We start from the raw sequence: 21255 nt of genomic DNA, 5'->3' as shown, positions 1-21255 counted from the left end.
CTTGTCATGAGAAATCTTGTTCCCGTTATCCTCAGTATATTTATTTGATCAATTTCCATGTGTGGAATAGTCTCTTGACCACACAGACTGTCTCCCTAGTCTAGTCCTGTACACTCAGGCTGGCTGAGCTCACCAAGTAAGTCCTCCAGAATCCACAGCCCTCACTGATGAGGATGTCCACCCCACCCCCAACCCTGATCTGGCAGCATGTTCACCCAGAGTTTCTCAAGGACCTAGTGATATGTCAGTCTTAAGTTTCCCTCCACCTTCATGGTAGTGAGCGCATGAGAGTACCTCTGCTCCCCCACCTCTATCTGGCCGAGAGCTCCCACAAAGTAGAGTTCCGAATCGTCTTTCTAAACCAACAGCAAGAAGCTATTGTAATTACAACAGTGTAGCATTTTAAAGCAAATCAAAGTTTGTCTTCATTTATATCTCTTGGTAGAACCAAGAGAAAAACAATTTATTGATTATCTTCATAATCATTTAAGTAATTGCTTTTACATTTATTTCCAGGATTTAAGGTGCGTTTGAGCTCTAAAAGTAAAGATCTCCTATCCCGTCATGAGTAGAAATACGATGGTTGGAGAAGTTTCGTAACTTTCCCAGTGACACAGCTAATTAATGGGCAAGGAAGTGTAGAAAAGTCCTGATTCAGACACGTGAACTTCTCTACAGCATAATGTGCTGTTCTGATCCCATCCGGAAGGCTTATAGAGGAAGTTACAGATCTTTTTAGTATATTAAATCATACAAAATTAAGTACTTTATGTTTCTGAATTATCCTGGAACTTTTCAATTTCCTCAACTTTGTTTTCCCTAGAAAAATGAAAATCAGGTCCTGGGGTTATAAGGCTCATCTGTAATGTTAGTAATTTGAACTAAATGAGAGTGAATGTCCCTTTAGGTTCTAGGTTTTGATTACTATACTGTGCTAAGTTCTTCAATTCATGTCCTTGAGAACGTATTGTATCGACAGCATGTATGTACCTGCCTGTGTATATGCGTGTGGTGGGACAGAGGCAGCAAAGTGTGAGGAAATTTTAGGCAAGCCGTTCATCTCTCAAACTTCACTTTTCGTATATGAAATGTGAAGATAACTACCAGCTGCCCCACAGGGATGTTTAAATGATGTGTAGAAAACACTGAGCATTTTTGAAGAAAGATGCTTTGAAGACTTAGGGGTTTCTCATTCTTTTGAGTAGCTACTCCTCATGAAGAGTTTTTTTGGAAAGAGGATATATTGAACTTAATTCCACTGTGATTTCTTCCTCCACATGTGTATTCCAGTAGCAATCATATAAATCCACAGCCTGCGGTCATTTCCTGCTAATGTGGAGGAAAATCCACCCATTTGTTTTTCCATTGTTTTGCTCATTTATATTGAAAGGAAAATGACAGTTGAATATGTTGAAGGACATTGTGATTTGAGGTTGACGGTTACACTTCAGCCATCATGTTACTTTGATTCGCATGTTTCATCTCTCACTGTGATGCCAAGGTGCTCAGAACCACCTGGACACTAATAATGCTTATTTGTGGCTTCCGTTGTTTGTGTTGGAGTGAAGTAGTCTATTTTCCTTATATGTTAAATTTGTAAATTCCAATTATGCTTTCATAAGTATTAAGACAGTGCTTACTTTGTTTTGTTTTTTAAAGTTACTTTTGCATTTCTGGAAGTATATAAAGAAAAAGATGGAAATCTAGTATTGAATGATTAAATGCCTACTAGCTGCCTTGCTCTGTCCTCGCCACATGTATTGTTTTATCTAATCTTTACAAAAACACGTAAGCACACTGAGGCTCTGTAAGTGATCGAACTTAGGAAAACTGAATGATTCCTGTAAATTTACGTAACCAGCAAGTAACAGACCTCTCATTCCAGGAGTCTGGTAGCATGGGCTCCACGTTAAAAAGAAAATGTTTGTGACATAATAAACATTTCCCCCTCAGCATGCTTTCTAAGCCCCAAAGAGGTTGTGTTTATGTTCTTTAAGGAACATAGATCATGGTGTCCTTTGCTTTTATAAGTCCCTGTGTGTCTGAACCCAGTATGCACTCAGCAGGGACGGTAACAACACCATCCCCAACGCCAGCACCCGGAAAACGAGTAGCTGACAGTTTTTGAGCAGTAACCCATGTCCCAGGTACCATCGTTAGCACGTTATACATATTAGTCTAATTTAATACTTGAAATAACCCCATGAGGTGTGCATACCTCTATTATCCTCATTTTATAGAAGATGAAACTGAGAGTTTAAGAGTTAATTGCCCAAATCAAACAACAAATTAGTTTTGGAGCTAGAATATGAACCCCAGGCAGTTGGGGCACCCATGCCCTTGTCCCACACTATATCCGACTTCTCAGTAAATATTTGTTATACTAGGGTTATGAGTTGGAAACTAATGAAACCAGCTCAGATTAAGTTAAACTGAAAAGGCAGCTGTTAGGAGAATACGGACTAGTGCACTGAGTCAGTAAGAAGCCTGGAAAAAACAGGCTTGGAGAACAAGTGGGACCGTGAAAGCCTGGGGAGCAGAGAATACAGCTGGGTGTGCCGTGGGAAGTGTGCAGACACGCTTCTGGCGTGGCCGTCACTGGCCAGCACGGGTACCATGCTGCGGGCGGATGGCCATGGGGCCACGGGACTCTTGCACATGTCACACGAGTAATACTAATGAACATCTTGAATGCACTGTCATCTTTGCATAACTCAGTAAGATTCAGAGGCCCAGGTAGAAGCACTTGCTTGTTGGGAGTCCAGGCCACATTTTTACAAAGGACAAGTCCAGTGTGCTTTTTGATCGAATTGCTCCAGTATACTCTGGGCAGAACACTAACAGGAAAAAACAAATGACAAGCAACTTCAATAGTTGAACTCTAAAGATTAAGATACTTGCTCAGAAAAACTTGACCCTGTTATGTGGTGAAATAGGTCAGTGAAAGGATTTGAGGAGTTGGCAGTTAAAGAATGAGAAGGCACTGGTTACATATTTGTTTAAATGCGGGTATGCGCTGAGTGACTATTTTGGGTTCATTCTGTTTGGATCATGGATTACAGAGCATAATAATTCCAGGTGGCTGATAATTGAGTCGTAAAGTACATCTGTTTTTTGTTTTTTGTTTTTTTCCTGGTTAATTTTAACTGTAGGTGAAGACATGGACTGGATATGAAAAGGTAATACTCTTTAGAAAAAGGCTGATAGTTTTGTTCTTAAATATGATTGGGATTAATGTTTTCAGAATTTTGTTGTACAGATCAAACTTCACCTTAATAAACGTTGTAATAAAACATTTCAAGCCTTATCTGATGGCTCACTGATTTTCAGCACTAATCCATATAACAAGATTTTGGTGCAGTGCAAGGAGTTGGGTCAGGCTGTGAATAAGATTTGGGTTTTATCACACAACACTTAATTAAAACTCATTTCATTAGGTTTCTGAGCTTAAGAATAATGGTTACACTTTTTGAGTACTTATAATCAGCCAGACAATGTGCAGAGTACTTGGTATATATCTTACCTTTAAATCCTCATAATAACACTGTAATGTAAGTATTATTATTGACACTTCAAGGACGGAACTGAGGCTGAGAAGAACTTGCCCAAGGTCACACAAGAAGAGATGGAAGTTGGGATTTAAATCCACATTGGTCTGACTCTTGAGCCTGCTTTTGATGGCAGCACTGCACTGCGGAAGAAAAATCATTAATTAAATTGCAAGTTAACTCTAGGGTAGTATTCTTGAATTTTTAGATCAAGAGATTTCCTTGTCAGTAGTCCTTAGAGAACAATCTTCTGTTTTTAGATTCAGTAACTCAGGAAATGTCATTCCATCTAAGATTCATTCCGTGAGTTAAAAGAATATAAATTGTTATTGCCACGCAGTTGTTGCTGTCTATACCATTCTCACCCATGTTGTCATATGGGATGTGTGGGTGAGATGATTTCTCACAATTTGGGTAGGAAGGGCAGGGTGAGGTAGGCGGTGTGGCATCTCAGCTCGTCTCTAATGCTCAAAACCACTGATTATTAGGGATTTGTAAGAGTATTCCACCCTTTCTTGAAAAACCTTATGTGGGTGCCATCTTTTGATGGTGACAAGCTCTAAACTTTAGCAAGCATCCTGTAATGGAATTTTTGCTTTTATTTGTGTTCAGTTTTCACTTTGAGCTTCAAGTTCAGATTTTCTAAGATCGGGAAGGCGAGTTTTCTTCATTGTGTTACAACTTTCACGATTTTGACTGAGTTTGCTGACTTGTGACCAATTTTTAGTCTTTTACATGTACTCTAGTAAACCTGTGAATTAAGGAAGTCTCATCTCCACGTTAAAAACTGCTTCCCCTAACCCTAACCTTTAGTACAGATGTTTCTTTCCTGCTCAGTTTAGTCCATGTGCTCATAGAACTACTTCCTACAACACACACACACACACACACACACACACACCTCTACCTGCAGAGGAACAGAAAGCCCTCGTAGTTCTGATAGTGTAGTAACGGCCCAAGTTCAAGGACTGAATGCAACCAGCCTGATGCAGGGTAAGAGCCAATCATGACAGAAGGCTATGCTAAGTAATTTTTCAAAAATTTAATACTCATTATACTGATTTTGTTTATTAAAATTCTGTCAGTTCTCTTTGAGTATGAAATGTTCTCCGCTTGATTTTCTTTTTGTTATGAGTATAGTTTTCTTTCTTAATGCATATTCTTCAAAAATCTGCTTTCAGGGTGCTATGTGGAGCCCTCAAAAGACAGATTTGGTACTGGGGGCCAGGGGTTAATAGATTCAGGGCTGCCCCTGTGAGTCCCTCTACAGCTGGCTTTGTGCACATACATCCAGTGTACCTGGCTAGGCTCAGGGCTCTTTAGTCAGATATATAGACACATAACCCTGGCAGAGAGTGGGGAAGGCTATTATGTCTTTATTGTCATTAGCAGAGCTCTCAGGAAAGGCCTGCTTTATATTCTAACAAGAGAACGTATTATGTGTGAATGGAAGAATTAATAAGGACCTGAGGATTCTTCAGTTTGCAAAGCGGTGCATCCCCATATGTATGGTGGATAAATGTCTTTTTCTCTTGTAAGTAACCAACATATGGGAGAGGTAGAAATTATTTGTAATTTGCATGTCATTATAACGATAATTTAAAAAGCTGCATGGTTCTGGACCTCAGGCAGGGGCTCAGAAAGTTTCATGGTAGCAAACTAAGCATTTCTTGTAACAGGATGTGAATGGCAACAGAATGCTCTAGGCGATATTAAATTGAGGTGATTTTTAGAAAGTGACAAATGTTTTATGTTTCCTAAATCTGAGATGGGTTCTACCAGCTCCAAATGGCTGCCAAGTTATGTTATCACTTGCCTGCTTTGTAACTGCCTCAATTCTTTCCTTCCCCAGCGCTGTATGATGAGATTCGTCAGTTTCGCAAGGCCTGCGGGGAGGCTCATCTCAAAACCATCTTAGCAACAGGAGAACTTGGATCTCTTACTAATGTCTATAAAGCCAGTATGATAGCAATGATGGCAGGTAAGTGTTCTATATTCAAATGGCGATACATATTGAATTGATATTTTTAGGAGAAATGAGTAAGTGAAAAGATTTGGCTATTAGCTAAAAAGTGCTAGCCACTTGGAAATTTTTGTGGCAGATACTTTGTGAATACATGTACAGTGTGAAGTGGTCACAAACTTGGCTTTCTTCCACATTTTTTTTGTGGCATTTCATCGCTGCACTATCATTGGAAGGCAGTAGATGGCTCTCTTGTTAGTGAATTGGCTTCTTGTTATTCTTTGATTATTCATTCATCAACATATGTTAGACAGGAATTTCTTTAACTCTGACTTATTCCTCTCTGTGAATTTAAGTGTTTGGTTTTTCGCAGAGATGTGCGTCTATACAGCCTGTGTTTTGTTTGCGTTAATTTTTCTTTTTAAATGTAGTGCAGTATCATTGCTGTTTATGCTTTCAAGTGCAGGTTGAGCTTATTCTTCATCTCGATGAGCAGCAGGCCTGTCCGTTCATACATCCAAGCTTGACACCTGGGAGTCCGGGTTGATTCCTTCTTTTTCTCATCTTCACATAAACCAGAGGACGAGCCTTGAGAACTGTGCCCCTTCACCGCGCCTGATGCATCTTCTCTCCACCGTGCGTTCTGCTGTCTTCGCCCACCGCCATCCCCGACATGGGTCACTTCAGTCTCCTAAATACTTTCCCTGTCTCCGCTTTTGCCCTCTTCCAGTCTGTGTTCCACCCTGTTGCCAGAACGATCCCTTAAAATTGTTAATTGGATTTTGGTACTGCCTGCTTAAAATCTTTCCGTGGCTTACGCCCTCTCCGAACCCTATTGGAGACAAAGAAAGATACCTGTGCACCTGTAGACTTGAGCTAATATTTGTCAGCAGGACACCTAAGGATCCAGTGGGTTTTAGGATTCTTTTACAACATAGTACAATGTGAAGGTATAGGGTATATGAGGAGACCTCTCGTCAGCAAGATGTGAGGGAAAATGTCGTTCACTTACATAAATAAGAAACAACACACACAGGACCTTCACCAGACGCTGTACTCTACACCCCACCCTCCACTCTCACATCACTTTCCGAGGCCCAAGCTCACCCCAAGGGGCATCTGGCCTGCCTGCCCACTTGAAGAAAAAAAAAAATCCTTTAGTGGCTTCCCTTCATCTTCCAGGTAAAATGTAAATTCTTTCAGGCTGACTTTAAGAAAAGGTCCTACTTAAGAGCCTGCCTGTGTCTCTACAGTCTCCTCATTTTCCCTTCACACAGTATGCTCCAGCTGTATGAAACTCCTTGTGCCCTGCAGATGGCACCATCCAGACCTTTCAACTCTTTATACATGCTGTGTCCCTGCCTGGAATGCCATTGGCCCAAGTAATTCCAAGAGTATCGCCCCATGTGGCTTCCTCCCCTGCCACCTGGTTCGTTATCTCCTCTGTGTGCCCCCATCACGTTCTGTTGAAACCCCGGCCAGATGACGTATTGTAATTGAGTACAGTATTGAATTTCTGGGTGCCTTACCAGTGGCTCCCTGTTTGGGTGAAGATACATGACCTCTCAGGTCTTCAATCTGGGCCTCTTTTGTAGTCACCCTCTAGATTTTTATACTCGGGTACATTTTGAGTACTGTCGGGCCAAGCATTATTCCATGGAACTCTACTGAAAATCACCCAGCGAGGTTTTCACAAAGCTGCCGCTCTGCTCATTGCCACTCTATCCAGATGATCTCTGCTCTGATTGTCTCATTTAGAGCAAAATGAAAATCTGAGGATAAGGAGGACTGGAACACTTTAAAGAGTCGCTCATTTGTTATGTTGGCATTTCAAAGGTCCACAAGAGATGACTCACTGCGACTCTTAGGAGCCTCGGTGAAGCCCCTTGGAGTCTGAGGTAGACAAGTGACTCATGCTCTGCCAGGACAAGGGAGTGCTAGCCTAGAATGCTGTGATCCAGGTCACCTTTGCTGTGACCTTCATTTATTCCAGCCGTGTTCTACTCACTGCACCTACTGCTCACGATGGGAACATGGTATTATGTCATCATGCCTGAATGCCCCTGTACTGCCCTCCCCACTGCTCATCCACAGAAAACAAGTGTGAGTAGGAACATGCTCTCCCCGTCTCTCCCTGTCTGCTTGTATCCCTGCCTGCATTGTTGTTTATCTCTTTCATTTCTTCTTTTAATCAGTGTCTGCTGAGCACTTACTATGGATGATAAAACTTGTATTTGTGTTGTGCTCTTCCAGATACTTTAAAATAATATTTTTACATCTTCATATCAACCCTATGATGATGAAGACACTTAAAAAGTAACTTGTCTTAGGTCATATATATGTCTTAAGTCATGTATCTATCTAACAGATAATGTATAGTCATTACTTCAACCCAGCTCTTCTGGCTCCAGGGTTATTGCCTTTCAGCTGTAACACAGCTGTCTCTCAAGGCACCATGTAGGACCTTTGCAAGGAAATAGCAAATGAAAGCATCTAGCATACTTCATGGACCACACTTTATGGTTTCTGTTGTTTTAAGGAGGCATACAATAGAAAGTATGTTTTGAAGAATTATTAAAAATGTTGGACTAAATTTACATTTATGTAAGTTACAGCTCTACTTCTTTGGTATTTTTTTATTCATTTTTTTTTCCCTTAAAAATCAACTAACTACATTGAGGCAAATTTATACACATTGAGTTGTTAAGTATATGATATGATGACTTTTTATAATTTGTATTTTCCATGATCTCAGAAATATTCTTTGTTCCTCTTTGCTTTCAGATTCCACTCTTTTTACATTCTGTCGCAGCTGCTGTCAGTGCTCTGATTTTATCGTCATAGATTGGCTTTGCTAGTTTTAGAACATCATATACTTTACACTCTGGTGCTTTTTCTCCTTCCGTCTCCAAGGTAATAGCTGTGAGATCTATCCATGTTGTTCTCTGTGTGTGAAGAGTTTGCTTAGGGGTTTTCCATTGTATAAATATACTGAGTTGCCAAATTTATTGACATAAAATGTATAATATCCCTATGTCTATAGGGTCTGTAGTTATATCTCCTTTTTTACTGCTAGTGTTGTCAATTTTGTTTTCTTTTCTGTTCTTTTCTCTCTCTCTCTCTTTCTTTCTTTGGTAGAAAAGAGTCTTGCTGAGGGTCTGCCAATTTTATTAATCTTTTAAAGAGCCAAATTTTTGCTTTTTTTAATTGTCATTCAGTTAAAAATAATTCTAATTTCCCTTGTGATTTCTCTTGTTATTTAGAATATTATTGGAGTGTTGCCTAGAATAAATGTTTACACTGGAGCACCTAAATACGTCAGATATTAATGGACATAAAGAGAGAAATCAACAGAATGTTTAATTTCCAAGTATTCTGTGCTTTTTTGGATATCTTATTGACTTATGATTTAAAATTCTGTTATGCTCTGAGAATATCTGCTGTAAGAATCTTTTGTCTTTTGAAATTAAAGAGATTTGCAGGCCATTTTATGGTATATTTAAATATATGTTTCAAGTACACTTGAAAATAATGTCATACACATAACATTACATATTATATATAATATTTCAGGTATTAGTGGTAGTGTTCTATAAATATCAAGTTGGTCAAGTTGGTTGATTGTATTTTTCAGATCTGGCTTTGTTTTATTTTGTTTTAGTCAGCTTGTTCTATTTATTACCTAGATAGCAGTGTTAAAGTCTCCAAATATGATTGTGATTTGTCTACTTATCTCTTTAGTTTTGTCAGTTTTTTCTAAATGTATTTCGGAGCTTTGTTATTAAGTATATACACTTTTTTCTATTTTTTTTAACATTTTATTTATTTCTGAGAGAGAGAGAGAGCGTGAGCAGGGGAGGGTCAGAGAGAGAGAGAGATACAGAATCTGAAGCAGGGTTCAGGCTCTGAGCTAGCTGTCAGCACAGAGCCCCGACGCAGGACTCGAACCTATGAACCGTGAGATCATGACCTGAGCCGAAGTCAGAAGTTTAACCGACTGAGCCGCCCAGCCTTCCCAGTATATACACTTTTAAGATTGTTATGTTTCCATGTTAAATCAGTGCATTCATTAAGGCATGTCCATCTTAATCTCTGGTACTAACCCTATCTGAATGTCCAGTTTGTCTAGTATTAATCTAACCACACCAGCGTTCTTATGTGTTTCTTACCATTTTGTGTGGTATATCTTTTTTCCTTCCTTTTATTATCATAACCCATCTCTAGTTATATATTTAAAGCTATCTTTTGTAGGCGGTCTTTTTTTTTTTTAATGCATTGTGAGAATCTGTGCTTTCTAATTGGAGTGTTTTATTCATTTTCATTTCACATAATTTTTGACACAGTAGGATTTAAGTCTGTTGTCTTGCAATTAGTTTCCTATTTATTCCGATCCATTTTTTTCCTGCTACCTTTTGGGTTCATTAAATATTTCATAGGATTTCATCTTATTTTTTCTATTGGCTTTTTATTTTCAGCCTTTTTGTACTTTTCAAGTAGTTGCTCTAGCACTTAAAGTATGCATCCTTAACCTATGACAGTATGCTTAGAATTAATATTATTCCCCTTTATACTTCATGTGCCACGAATGGAAGAACCGTAATGACAGCTCTGTTTATACCCTCAATAGTCCTTTTAATTATTTTGGTGGTGTTCTTCCACCCATTTATAAATGCCTCCTTAAAATGATGCAACTTTTTTTTTCACAGTCCTTTGCTTTTAAGGAAATGAAAACTAAGCAAAACCAGTCTTTTCTATTTTCCACACATATATCATTTCTGTCTTTATTCCTTCTTGTAAGTCTGCCGGTGACTAATTAATTCTCTTAGGTTTTGTTCATCTGAAAATGTCTTCATTTCATACCCGATTTTCAAGGATCATTTGCTAAATATAGAGTTCTAGGTTACAGTTTTACTTTTATTTCTGTGCTTTCAACATGTCATTCCATTTCTTGGAATTCCATTTTTTCTTGTTTTCCTGTAAGTTATGTTTCATCTTACTCTGGCTACGGTCAATCAATCTCTTCTCTTTCTCTTTGTTTCTTTGTTTCTCAACTGATGTGACCATGATGTGCCTAACTGTGGTCTTCTTTGTATTTATCATGTTTTTAGTTTGCTGAGCTTCTTGAATTTGTAGGTTCATGTTTTCCACCCAGGTTTTGGACATTTTATAATTACCTTTTCAAATATGTTTTCTCCCATTTTATCTCTCTTTCCCTTCTAGGATTCTACATACATGACTATTTGATACTAACCCACAGGTTATTGAGATCCTGTTTTTTTTTATTTTTATTTTAATCTTTTTTCCTCCCTCTGTACATCTGAGTGACTAATTTACATGGATCTTCAAGTTCATTGACCTTGATTTTCTATCTCAGGTTTGCTTTTTAAGCCCATCCAGTGAAATTTATGCAATTGTACATTTTTAGTTTTAGCATTTCCATTTGATTCTTTTTTAGGATTTTCATTTCTCTGCTGATGCTCAACATCTGTTGACTCATTGGGATCATGTTTTCTTATAAGGCCTTGAATGTTTTTATAATAGTTGATTAAAAGTCTTTATCTGCTAATTTGCATGTCTGGATTATCTCAGGGTCTATAATTTGAGCTGCCAGTTTTCCAGTGCCTGAAATCATTGCCTTTTATATTTTGTTCCACTATATGATCACTTATAGGAGGAAGGTAACACCTATTCTTCTGTGTTTGTCATTTTTCTTGGCTTTTGTGTTCTCTTTGATTTAGCATGGAAATCTCAAAAGGAAAGGTATTTTATCATTTACATTCATAAGACTTACCTTGTAATATTGATAGCCATTTAGATTATTGCAGAATTCTCGGGAGAGTAGGCGTCAGATACGTAACTGTGTAAGTCTGGTATCACACATCATTGTAAATAAAAAGTTAACCAGGGTGTTTGCATTTTTGGTCAACTAAATGCTTCGTAGCCTACTTTTGGTTTAATTTTGTTTCAGAATCTTTTAAAATGTTCTAGGGGAAAGCACCATGGGTCATGAGAGTTAGAAGACCTGGACTCTTGTTCTTTTTTGCACAGTTTGTGACCTTAGGTGAATAAATTAACCTGATTGTCAATTCAAATGGAGTAACGTGTATGGCTGCATTCTAAAGTATAAAGTAAGTACTTTGTGAGTTATTAAAAAATACCAGTGTACTTTCCTACCCCATACTACCTCAGTCAGGAAGGAAACATAATTGAGGTTTATTTCCCCTAGATATTACAAGGCATTATTCAGACTATCACTTTTCAGAACCATTTGGTGTATCTGTAGGAGATATAATATATTGAGCTGCGTTCCACTCTGTACTGATCTCAAAGTTTATTAATAAGTTTATAGGATTGTTCAGTGACTCTTTGATAGGGACTTGTTTTGTCAACTTTGGCTCTGTCTTAGAAAAGAAAGGTGTGAAAAGAATCTGATTAGTTGAGAATCACCATTGGATGTGGTCCAGTTAATTTTTTTATGCTACATTTCTCAGCTATGGCTATTTGTCATATTTCCTAATTCTTTTATTCTGGAAACTATAGCAGCCACTTTAGCTCTTAGATGTGATTTGTAATAAAATGCCATTTAACTATGATCAATTACTTAGCAGCCACAATGATCCAGAACCAAGCCAGGAGCCAGGTGAAAAAGCAAGAAAGAAAACATTTCCAAAAGATGAAATATATGTAATATAATCTGCAAAACCACAATAATAATAGATGATAACATTTCTTGAACATTTACTGTTGTAACAGGCACTATTTTAAGGGCTTCATGTATATTTACACTTAACCTTCACACCAATTCTATGAGGTAGGTACTTTTCTATGGAAAAATGAGAACATCAGTTAAAAAGGATTTTTTGTTGCGATGCTGTACGGTCATTATTGATATTTGGAAACATTCCAGATACTTCTGTCTTTGTTATATCATTTCCTCTGTCTGTTATAGCTTTCTCTCCTCCCCTTAGGTGTCTTTAAAGATTTAAATAAAATTTCCATACTTTGTCAAATCTCTCCATGATCTCTAGAGGCAGAATTAATTGTTCATACCATTGTGCTCCCAGGACAGTTGTAAATACGAGTGGCATTTGTCATACAGTATCATCATCAGGTGTTTCACCTGTTGAGTTTTGTTGCAAAACTGTGAACCTCCCTGAGCCAAGGGCTGTATCTTACTTATTTATATTCCTCCATGATTACTACCATGCCAGGCATCTAAGGAGAGCCTAAAAAAATATATTTAAAAAAATTTTATTTTAATGCTTTATTTATTTCTAGGAGAGAGAGAGAGAGAGACCGCGTGAGCAGGGGAGGGTCAGAGAGAGAGGGAGTCACAGACTGAAACAGGCTCCAGGCTCTGAGCTGGCAGTCAGCACAGAGCCCGACGCGGGGCTCGAACCCACGAACCGCGAGATCATGACCTAAGCAAAAGTCAGACGCTTAACCGACTAAGCCACCCAGGCGCCCCTAAAAAAATATATTTTAAAATACACGAATGAGCGAATGAATGAGAAAGAAAGATAGAGGTAAAGAAAAGTAGGGGCGCCTGGGTGGCTCAGTCAGTTAAGTGTCTGACTTCACCTCAGGTCATGATCTCACAGCTTGTGGGTTCGAGCCCTGCATCAGGCTCTGTGCTGACAGCCCAGATCCGGAGCCTGCTTTGGATTCTTTTCTTCTCTCTCTGCCCCTTCTATGCTTGCACTCTCTCTCTCAAAAACAAATAAATAAGTATTTAAAAAAAAAAAAGAAAATTAAAAAAGAAAAGAAATAAGGAGAAGTAAAAACATGCAGGGTAAAAAATTGAAGTCTAGACTTCTCTTTCCACATGTGCCATAACCATGTAGAGTTTGGACATATTATTTTGAGCTCAAAATTTTGTTTTACTTGAACAAAAAGATAATTTATACCTTTGACAAGGAGATTATGTGTTTGAGATATTGTTCCAATGATCTAAGCAGTGGTGTGACATAGAAAAGGTTTGTGAGGATCCTGAGGCAGCTCGAGGCCAAGAAAGGACCGAGAAGAAACTTCCTGCCTTGGCTGTTTGGTCCAAGAAAATGGATCTTCCTTTCACATTACTGGAAATGTAGTGAGAGAAATACAAATAAAGGAGGAGGAGAGGGAGGAGTAAACCGTTTGAAGGGAATATAATCAGGAAAGAGGAACGAGAGCCGTAGTTTTTCATCAAACAATCCGAGAACAAAGTGATAGGAAGTAAGATAGAAAGGGAAACATGCTGATAGTAAAGAGAAGTCTAAAGCAGGTCAATCTACTGCTAAGGGATTTCAGCCCTGGAAACGTACACAGTAAGAATAATGCCAGAGTGTAGAAAAGTGGCTTTATCTTTCAGTAGCGGTGGACTGTTCACACACACGCAACAGCTAACAAGCCCGCTCTGAAGTTATTCTAGACCTTATCTGTGGAAATAATGCAGGCATGATAAATAAGGTTGGAGTAGAAAAAGCACCGAAGATGCAATCATAATGTCATCAGGTGTGAATTGCTGATGAAGATCTGTGGGAAGAGTATGAGCACAGAAATATGGGGCTTGAGAAAAAGCAGACCGTGAAGGAATGCAAAATGAGTTTTGAACTTGGCTGGAATTTTGTAATGTAGAGGAAATCAAAAATGAAAAAAGTAGGAACAGGGGAGGGGATATTTGAAATTCAATCCAATAAGATCAGAGTAATTCAGAAACAATAAGGTGAAGCAGAGAAATAAGAGAAAATAGAAGGGAAGCCATTAAAAAAATAAAATGAAGGGGAGAAAATAGACAGTGGGAAACTTATGACTGAAGGAAACCAAAGCCCTAAGAAAACAATGCTGCGATTAGTAGCAAAGTTACATCTAAAGACTTTTAAAAAACCATTTTAAAAATTTAAATGGAAATGGAATAGTAGAATAAAGGACAGTGTAGATCGCGCTTTCTAAAGACTGTCACAAGTCACACGGAGTCCTTCATCTTGGACTGCAAATCTTCGTGTACTCGAGGCATATTGATCCAGGTGGCACGTCTAGAGCCCTGTGGTGATCCAGCCTGGTTTTCTTGTTCGNATAGGAAAAACATTGAATTTGTGAAAGGTATGCTACAAATGAAAGTTTGTCACTGGGGAAAGCATAAGACTATAAATGCGTATTGAGTTAAGAGTTCATGGATTTAAAATATAAATTGAATTACAGTTCTTAAAACTCACCCCGAAAATTAAACCACTTATAGGGTGAAAGCCAATGAACTTGCCATCTCATTCAGGGAGCACATATTTTTAAAATTTCATTTCATTTCGTTTCATTTTTCATTATTTAAATGAAAACATTTAAATAATATAAATAAACATTTTTTAAAATGTTTATTTATTTTTGAGAGAGAGACAGACAGAGCGTGAGCAGGGGAGGGGCCGAGACACACACACACACACACACACACACACACACACACACAATCCAAAGCAGAGCCCAGTGTGGGGCTTGAACTCAGGAGTTGAGAGATCTTGACCTGAGCCTAAGTCAGATGGGGGGGAGGGGAGGGACGGAGAGAGTGAGAGAGAGAGAGAGAGAGAGAGAGGCAGAGAGTGAAGGAGGGGCAGAGAGAAAGGGAGAGAGAATCCTAAGTAGGCTCCACACTGTCGTCAGTCACTTAACTGACAGAGCCACCCAGGTGCCCCCAGGGAGCAAATTTAAATTCAGCCCCCCTAGAGCAAAACTTTCAGAAGGTTTACCCTCTGGCATCCACCCAGCCACCCACCTTCAGTATTCATGCACCCCCTTTGCACTTTGTTGAGTGTAAAGTAGAGAGCTCAGTAGGAGGGAGGAACTACCATGTTTTCTGGCCTCCCAGCAGCTCTGAACTTCTGATGGTCCATTTTGGTATACATGCATTATTTTAAAGAAATGAAGACTACATTTAAACATAATGTATTTCTTTGCCTCTTCATGGCTGGGCTCATAGGGAAAAAAAGAAAAAGCTTTTAAGCTTAGTGTTTTATGTGGTGTATAGTAGTCTGTGTAACATTTTACTGAGATTTTAAAAAACGTAACACACCTTTTCCCTAAATCCTATAACAGCCTTCTCCAGACCTCGCTTGCCCAGAGAAATTCCTGGGCACAGAGGCGAGCACACAGTAAGTGCCTCGGAAGTGCTTGTTAGTAGGTTTACCTGTCAGGCACGGGGGAGCATCAATAGATCTGTTTGTAAAGGACATGTATAAAAATTCAGTTTTTAAATAAATCTATATTTTGCATTAAAAGAAACATTCAGGAGCTTTTTTTTTTTTCATGTCTTGGTGAAATTCTCCTACCTGACATAGAGGCTAGACCTATAGATATTTGTTCATGTCTCTGAGATTCTGTTACTCATTTGTCTAATTCCTGACACGTTCACCTTTGTTATTTATTCTTTGATATCTTTGTCAGATAATTACTGATCTATTAGCAAACTCTTCAGTGCTGGGAAACTGGAATCCTTGAATGGGTCTCTCAGCATATTGAGCCAGGTAGATACTTGATACACATTTTGTTGAATGAGCAAATGACTTAAAGATTAATAAATCATGTAAAGTTACTAGTTTACAGATTCTTTTTTTAAATGTGTATTTATTTTTGAGAGACAGAGAGCCCAAGCCTGGGAGGGGTGGGGGCGGGGCCGGTTAGGGGGAGGACAGAGGATCCAAAGCAGGCTTTGTGCTGACAGCAGTGAGCCTGATGCAGGGTTTGAACTCATGAACCTGATCATGACCTGAGCCAAAATTGAATGCTCAACCAACTGAGCCGCGCAGGTGCCTCACTAGTTTGCAGATTCTTTTTGCAATTGTCTTAAGAGGGAGCTAGGGAAGGCCCCTTACCATCTTTCAGTGGATGAAACCCTAAAGCTCAGGAGGTAAGTGACTAGACCAGGGCCACACGTTGAGGGAGTGGCAAAATTCTGAAGGAGTCGGGACTCTAGATTCCATGTTTTACTGCACAATCCCGTTCTCAACCCTGCAGTTGTTCTGTATGTAAGATACCATATATAGGATACATTTAATCTTTGGGGACACAGATGTATTNCACTGGGTGTTATGTGGAAACTAATTTGACAATAAACTATTTGTATAAATAAAATAAAATGCAAAAAACAAAAACACTAGAGAGGACTTAAGGACAATAGAGAGGCACAGTATTTGGCAAAAAACTATAGGGGGTGGTGAACATGAAATAAACATAAAAGACAGAAATGAAAGCAAGCCCAGGGGCCCACTCACCAGAGGCCCACAGTAAATCCTTGTTGGAATGAAAAGGAAAGGTGCCAAGAGCACCCTCACCCCAGGCAGTTTGCCCTGTGTTTTCATGTTTCCCTGCTCTGCTGATGGTCCCGCAATGATGGCCTGGGAACGTTAGTGGGGTCACGACTTGATGACTGCTACTTGAGTTCTGCACTAAAGTTCTTGGCGATTTTCAGATTCCCCTACCTGGGTGTCGAGAGGACAGCTGGGGAGTGGCTGAGAAAGTGGACCTTTCTCTTGTCCACCCGGTGAAGGAGGAGGAGGGATGCCAGAGCTGGGGATAGTCTGAGAATGAGGGGGCCGAGGGGGTGACATTAAAGAGTACAGGACAATGGCAGTGGTATTGGAGCATAGGTGGAGGGGTGTCCCAGCATAGGATGAGGGGTGTTGAAAACTGCCCGTGAAGAGTGATTGAAAGGAAAGTGGGCATCTTATTTAGAAGGATGGCAATTGCTGGGGTTGTGATATTGTTTTCAAATACCTGTATACACCCATACAAGAGGGATGGAAAAAGATAATTGTTCTCAGTTTTCCCAAGGCAGGAGGATTGGGGCCAACTTTTAGAAGTTATAGAAGGATGGATTTTGGCCTGATATAAGACAGAGTTTTGTTAAGGTCCAGATTTCCCAGAAATTGGATGGGCCACTTCAGGAGGTAGGAGATGTTCAAAGCACAGAGGCTGGATGGCAGGCTGATGGAGCTCCTGTTAACATAAGAGAAAAACATACTGTGCGCACGCGAGCACACACACACACACACACACACAAACTGTTACATGTGTGTGAGAAATTTCAGTGTAGGTTACAATCCAGTGCAGACAGAGCCCCAAATACAGAAATAAAAGAGGAGTGTATTTATTTCCTTGGTTTCCACCTCAAACTGGGTGGCTTAAAACAACAGAAATTTGTTATCATGGTTCTGGAGGGTAGAAGTCTGAAAACAGGGTGTGTACAGGGCTGTGCTCCGTCTGTAATCTGCAGGCTAGAATCCCTGCTTGCCTTTTGTAGCTTCTGGTGTTTGCTGGTAATCCTTGAGATGTATCACTCCATTCTCCACCTCCATCATCACATGGCCGTGTGTATTTCTGTGTCTCTTCCTTTTTATAAGGACACCAGTCAGTTAAGGGCCCCATTTGCTCAAAAAGACCTTATCTCTACCTAACTAATTAAGTCTGCAATGACTCTGTTTCCAAATAGATCACTTTCTAAAGTACCAAGGGTTGGAATTTCAACATACTCTTTTAGGGGGCAAGATTCGACCCATCACAAAGAGAAACAGGGTTCTTGTGCTGTGATTCTGATTCTGTTATTTCCTGTAGAGACCTGAAGAAGTTAGAAAAAAAATACTTTTGACTCAAACCAGCAAACTTAAATTCAGGTACAAAAGATTGATTTTTCCCTCTAAGCAATGTTGGATGGTTTTGTGGATAGGGGAAATCTAGTAGATATTAAATATTTTTATCTGCAAAAAGCATTTGGTAAGGTTCTCAATGGGAGATTAATGGCTAAAATAAAGAATGAGGCATTAGGAGATAAATTTGCTTATGAGCAAGAGACAGAGACTAACAGTAGAAGGAAATACTTTTTAGATTGGAAAGGAGTGACATACAGCACAAGCCAGGAATCAGTTTTGGGACCTATGGGTTTTTCACTTTATTTTTATTGGACTTTGTAATAAAAATACAGATCTTCAAACAGTCCAAGACAGAGTGAGTAATACTACAAGCATCAGTAATCAAAAGTTATTCTCTATCATAAACTAAATGACTGATAATAAATACTGACACAAGACCTCACAATGTACCATAATATTATAAAACGGAGCACGCGATTCTCCTGTGTTCTGTTTTCTTCTGCATGGGTGAATATTTCTTTATTTGCTTTTTAAAAAAGTATTTGCAGGTTTCCAGGTTTACTTTATAAGCCAAATAAATGAAAAAAAATATTCTTTTTAAACTTGGGAAGATGTGCTGGCTGAGAGAAAAATTGGTTGAAGCATGACAAAGGTTATATTGCCATCGCTAGAATGTAGAAATTAGGGACCCTGTGTGTTAAATTGCTCAGCAAGCTATTCAGTAAAAAGACTTAAGGAGTGAGGGGGCGTTCTTGAAATCATCAGTGTATTCTGCAGTCATGACTTTAATGGAAGCATATACAAAAAAGCCATTGTGTAGAATGATGTAGCTATGTATCTGAGGCAGTGAAATATAGTACGGAACTTTTCTCTCTTCTCTTCCATTTTAAAAAATTTAACATAATGGCTTGAAACAATCCATAAAATTCAGTAATTGTGTATGTAACTTGTGTCCTCCCCACTTAAGTATGTGGGAAACACACTTGTAAAGCTGGCATTTTTCTTGCACCTCGTTTTGTCTAAGTCACAAGAAGGTCTTTACAAATTCATCTCTGTTTTTCCTTGATTTGTACATTGTCAGATAAGCGGAGAGAAATGGAGCAACTAAACATTTGAAAGTTAACTCACAGGAGTTATAAGTGCTTTGAAAACTGGAAAGGATTACAAAGTATAAAAGAAGCTTCATTAACTTGAAAGCTTTTATTTTACAGGTGAGAAAACCGAGATCCAGAAAGGTCAGATTCACAAGGAATTTATCCAGGGACAAATATCCTAAAATCAAAATAGTCTAGAAGGAGGTTCTCAACCCAGGCTGTATGTTAGGATTTCCTGAAGAGCTTTTTAAGGAAACCATTTAAAAGATCCTACCACCCGAGAACCTGATTTTAGTATTGAATGGAGCCAAAAGACTTAGTACTTTCTAAAACTTTCTTGAGTCTTCCTACTATTTAGATAGGAATGAGGACCTCTATCTGGAATCTGGGTTTCCCGATGTTAAGATGAGTTCTTTTACACTTGCCCTGGTAGTTTAGAAATTATTTAGAGAGGGGCTCCTGGGTGGTTCAGTCAGTTAAGCATCCAACTTTGGCTCAGGTCATGATCTTGCGGTTTGTGGGTTCAAGCCCCCCATCGAGTTCTGTGCTGACAGCTCAGAGCCTGGAGCCTGTTTTCAGATTCTGTGTGTCTCTCTCTTTGCCCCTCCCCCAGCCATCCTCTGTCTCTCTCTGTCTCAAAAATAAATAACTATAAAAAAATGAAAAGAAAAATTATTTAGAGAGAGAATTTCCAATTCTAGGTGGGAGAAATCCTTGAGCATAGAGAGCCCACAATTAAATCGATTGTCCTAATGGCTGGCTACTTTACAGATTCCTTGTTTGGAACTCTTCAGCCTGCACTCTCAAAGAAACAAGATTATAAATGGTCATCTCTGCATCAATAGTTCTACAGGTCTTAACTGAGACATGAAACAGTGGTTGGGGAAGGACATGAATTTTTATATATATATATTTATTTATATATTTATATATATTTATTATATATAAAGTTCATTTATTTGGGGGAAAGAGGAAAGAGAGAGAATGAATCCCAAGCAGGCTCTGCACTGCCAGCGCAGAGCCCAGTGAAGGTCCGGAACCCACAAACAGATCATGATTTGAGCTGAGATCAAGAGTTGGATGCTTAATTGACTGAGCTACTCAGGCAGCCCTGAACTTATATTTTTAATTAAGACTCCAAGGATATTTTTATTCCTTTCACCACCTTGAAGGTAGTAGCATGCCTTCTTCTCCTTCTACCTTTAACATAGTAAGTGTAGGATTTGAACGGGGACTCCCCCAATTCCATCCTGTGCTGGAGAGTGGAATGAGATGGGCTGAGGGGCGGCGAGGGCTGTAATGAGGACAGAGGAACCAAGGGAGAGGGAAGAAGGCTAGTCAAGAAGGGAAGGGCTAAAGTTGTCTGCCATCTTGATGCCTGGGCACATTCTTTCTCTTGCATTGGCTTATCCTTGAGGTAGGTTTTTAGTGAGCACCATAATGCTTATCAGATGCTGTTCTGCACTTCGGAGAATGGTAGGCGAGAAAGGGGAGAGAAAAATTAGATATAACCCCATAGCTTCAAAGCACTGGCAGTATCTGTTAGTGTGATGAGGGAGTGAAAGGTAGGGATTTTTATGATTGCCTCATTGGGAACATGTTGGGAACCACAGAAACACTTACGCCAAGTACTGCGCAAGCAGAGCTAACCCCTGCAGAGTCATAGAAGGGTTCGCAAAGCCAGTGACATTTGTGTAGGTGTTGTCAAGGGCTGATGTGGAGGAAGGGCATTTCAGGCCAACAGGCACCTGCTCTTTTATACACAGACATGTGCAATGCATGCCGTGGTGAGAAAACTGGTGTGCTGGGGACAGGGGGCTGATGGAGAAGTGCAGAAGGGGAGAGGATGAAGTTGGTGAGTTGTCTGGGGCTTTATGTCCTGCTCAAGAGTTTGGGTTTCCTGTTTGCAAGGAGGGAAAGTTTTTAGCCCTGGAAAGTTTCTAGCCTGAGAAATGAGTGATTGAGTAATTCAGCCATCCAATTATTCATTCCCTAGGGCTTATTGAAGTCCGCTATGTGTCAGGCACCAGGGATAAAGA

The 21255-nt window shown here is 39.4% G+C and overlaps 1 protein-coding gene across 1 annotated transcript in view; it reads left to right on the top strand.

Annotated features, from left to right (window-relative positions):
- The window catches only part of DERA (deoxyribose-phosphate aldolase), an 88572-nt gene that overhangs the window by 35736 nt on the left and 31581 nt on the right, over positions 1-21255 (top strand). The window contains exon 9 of the mRNA XM_077756411.1: positions 5401-5529. Coding sequence (XP_077612537.1) covers positions 5401-5529 — 129 coding nt within the window. The remainder of the gene's footprint in view (positions 1-5400; positions 5530-21255) is intronic.

Source organism: Crocuta crocuta, unplaced genomic scaffold (assembly GCF_008692635.1).
Source record: "Crocuta crocuta isolate KB4526 unplaced genomic scaffold, BGI_CrCroc_1.0 scaffold262, whole genome shotgun sequence".
In the NCBI taxonomy this organism is placed as follows: Eukaryota; Metazoa; Chordata; class Mammalia; order Carnivora; family Hyaenidae; genus Crocuta; species Crocuta crocuta.
This window is presented reverse-complemented; position numbering and strand designations above follow the sequence as displayed.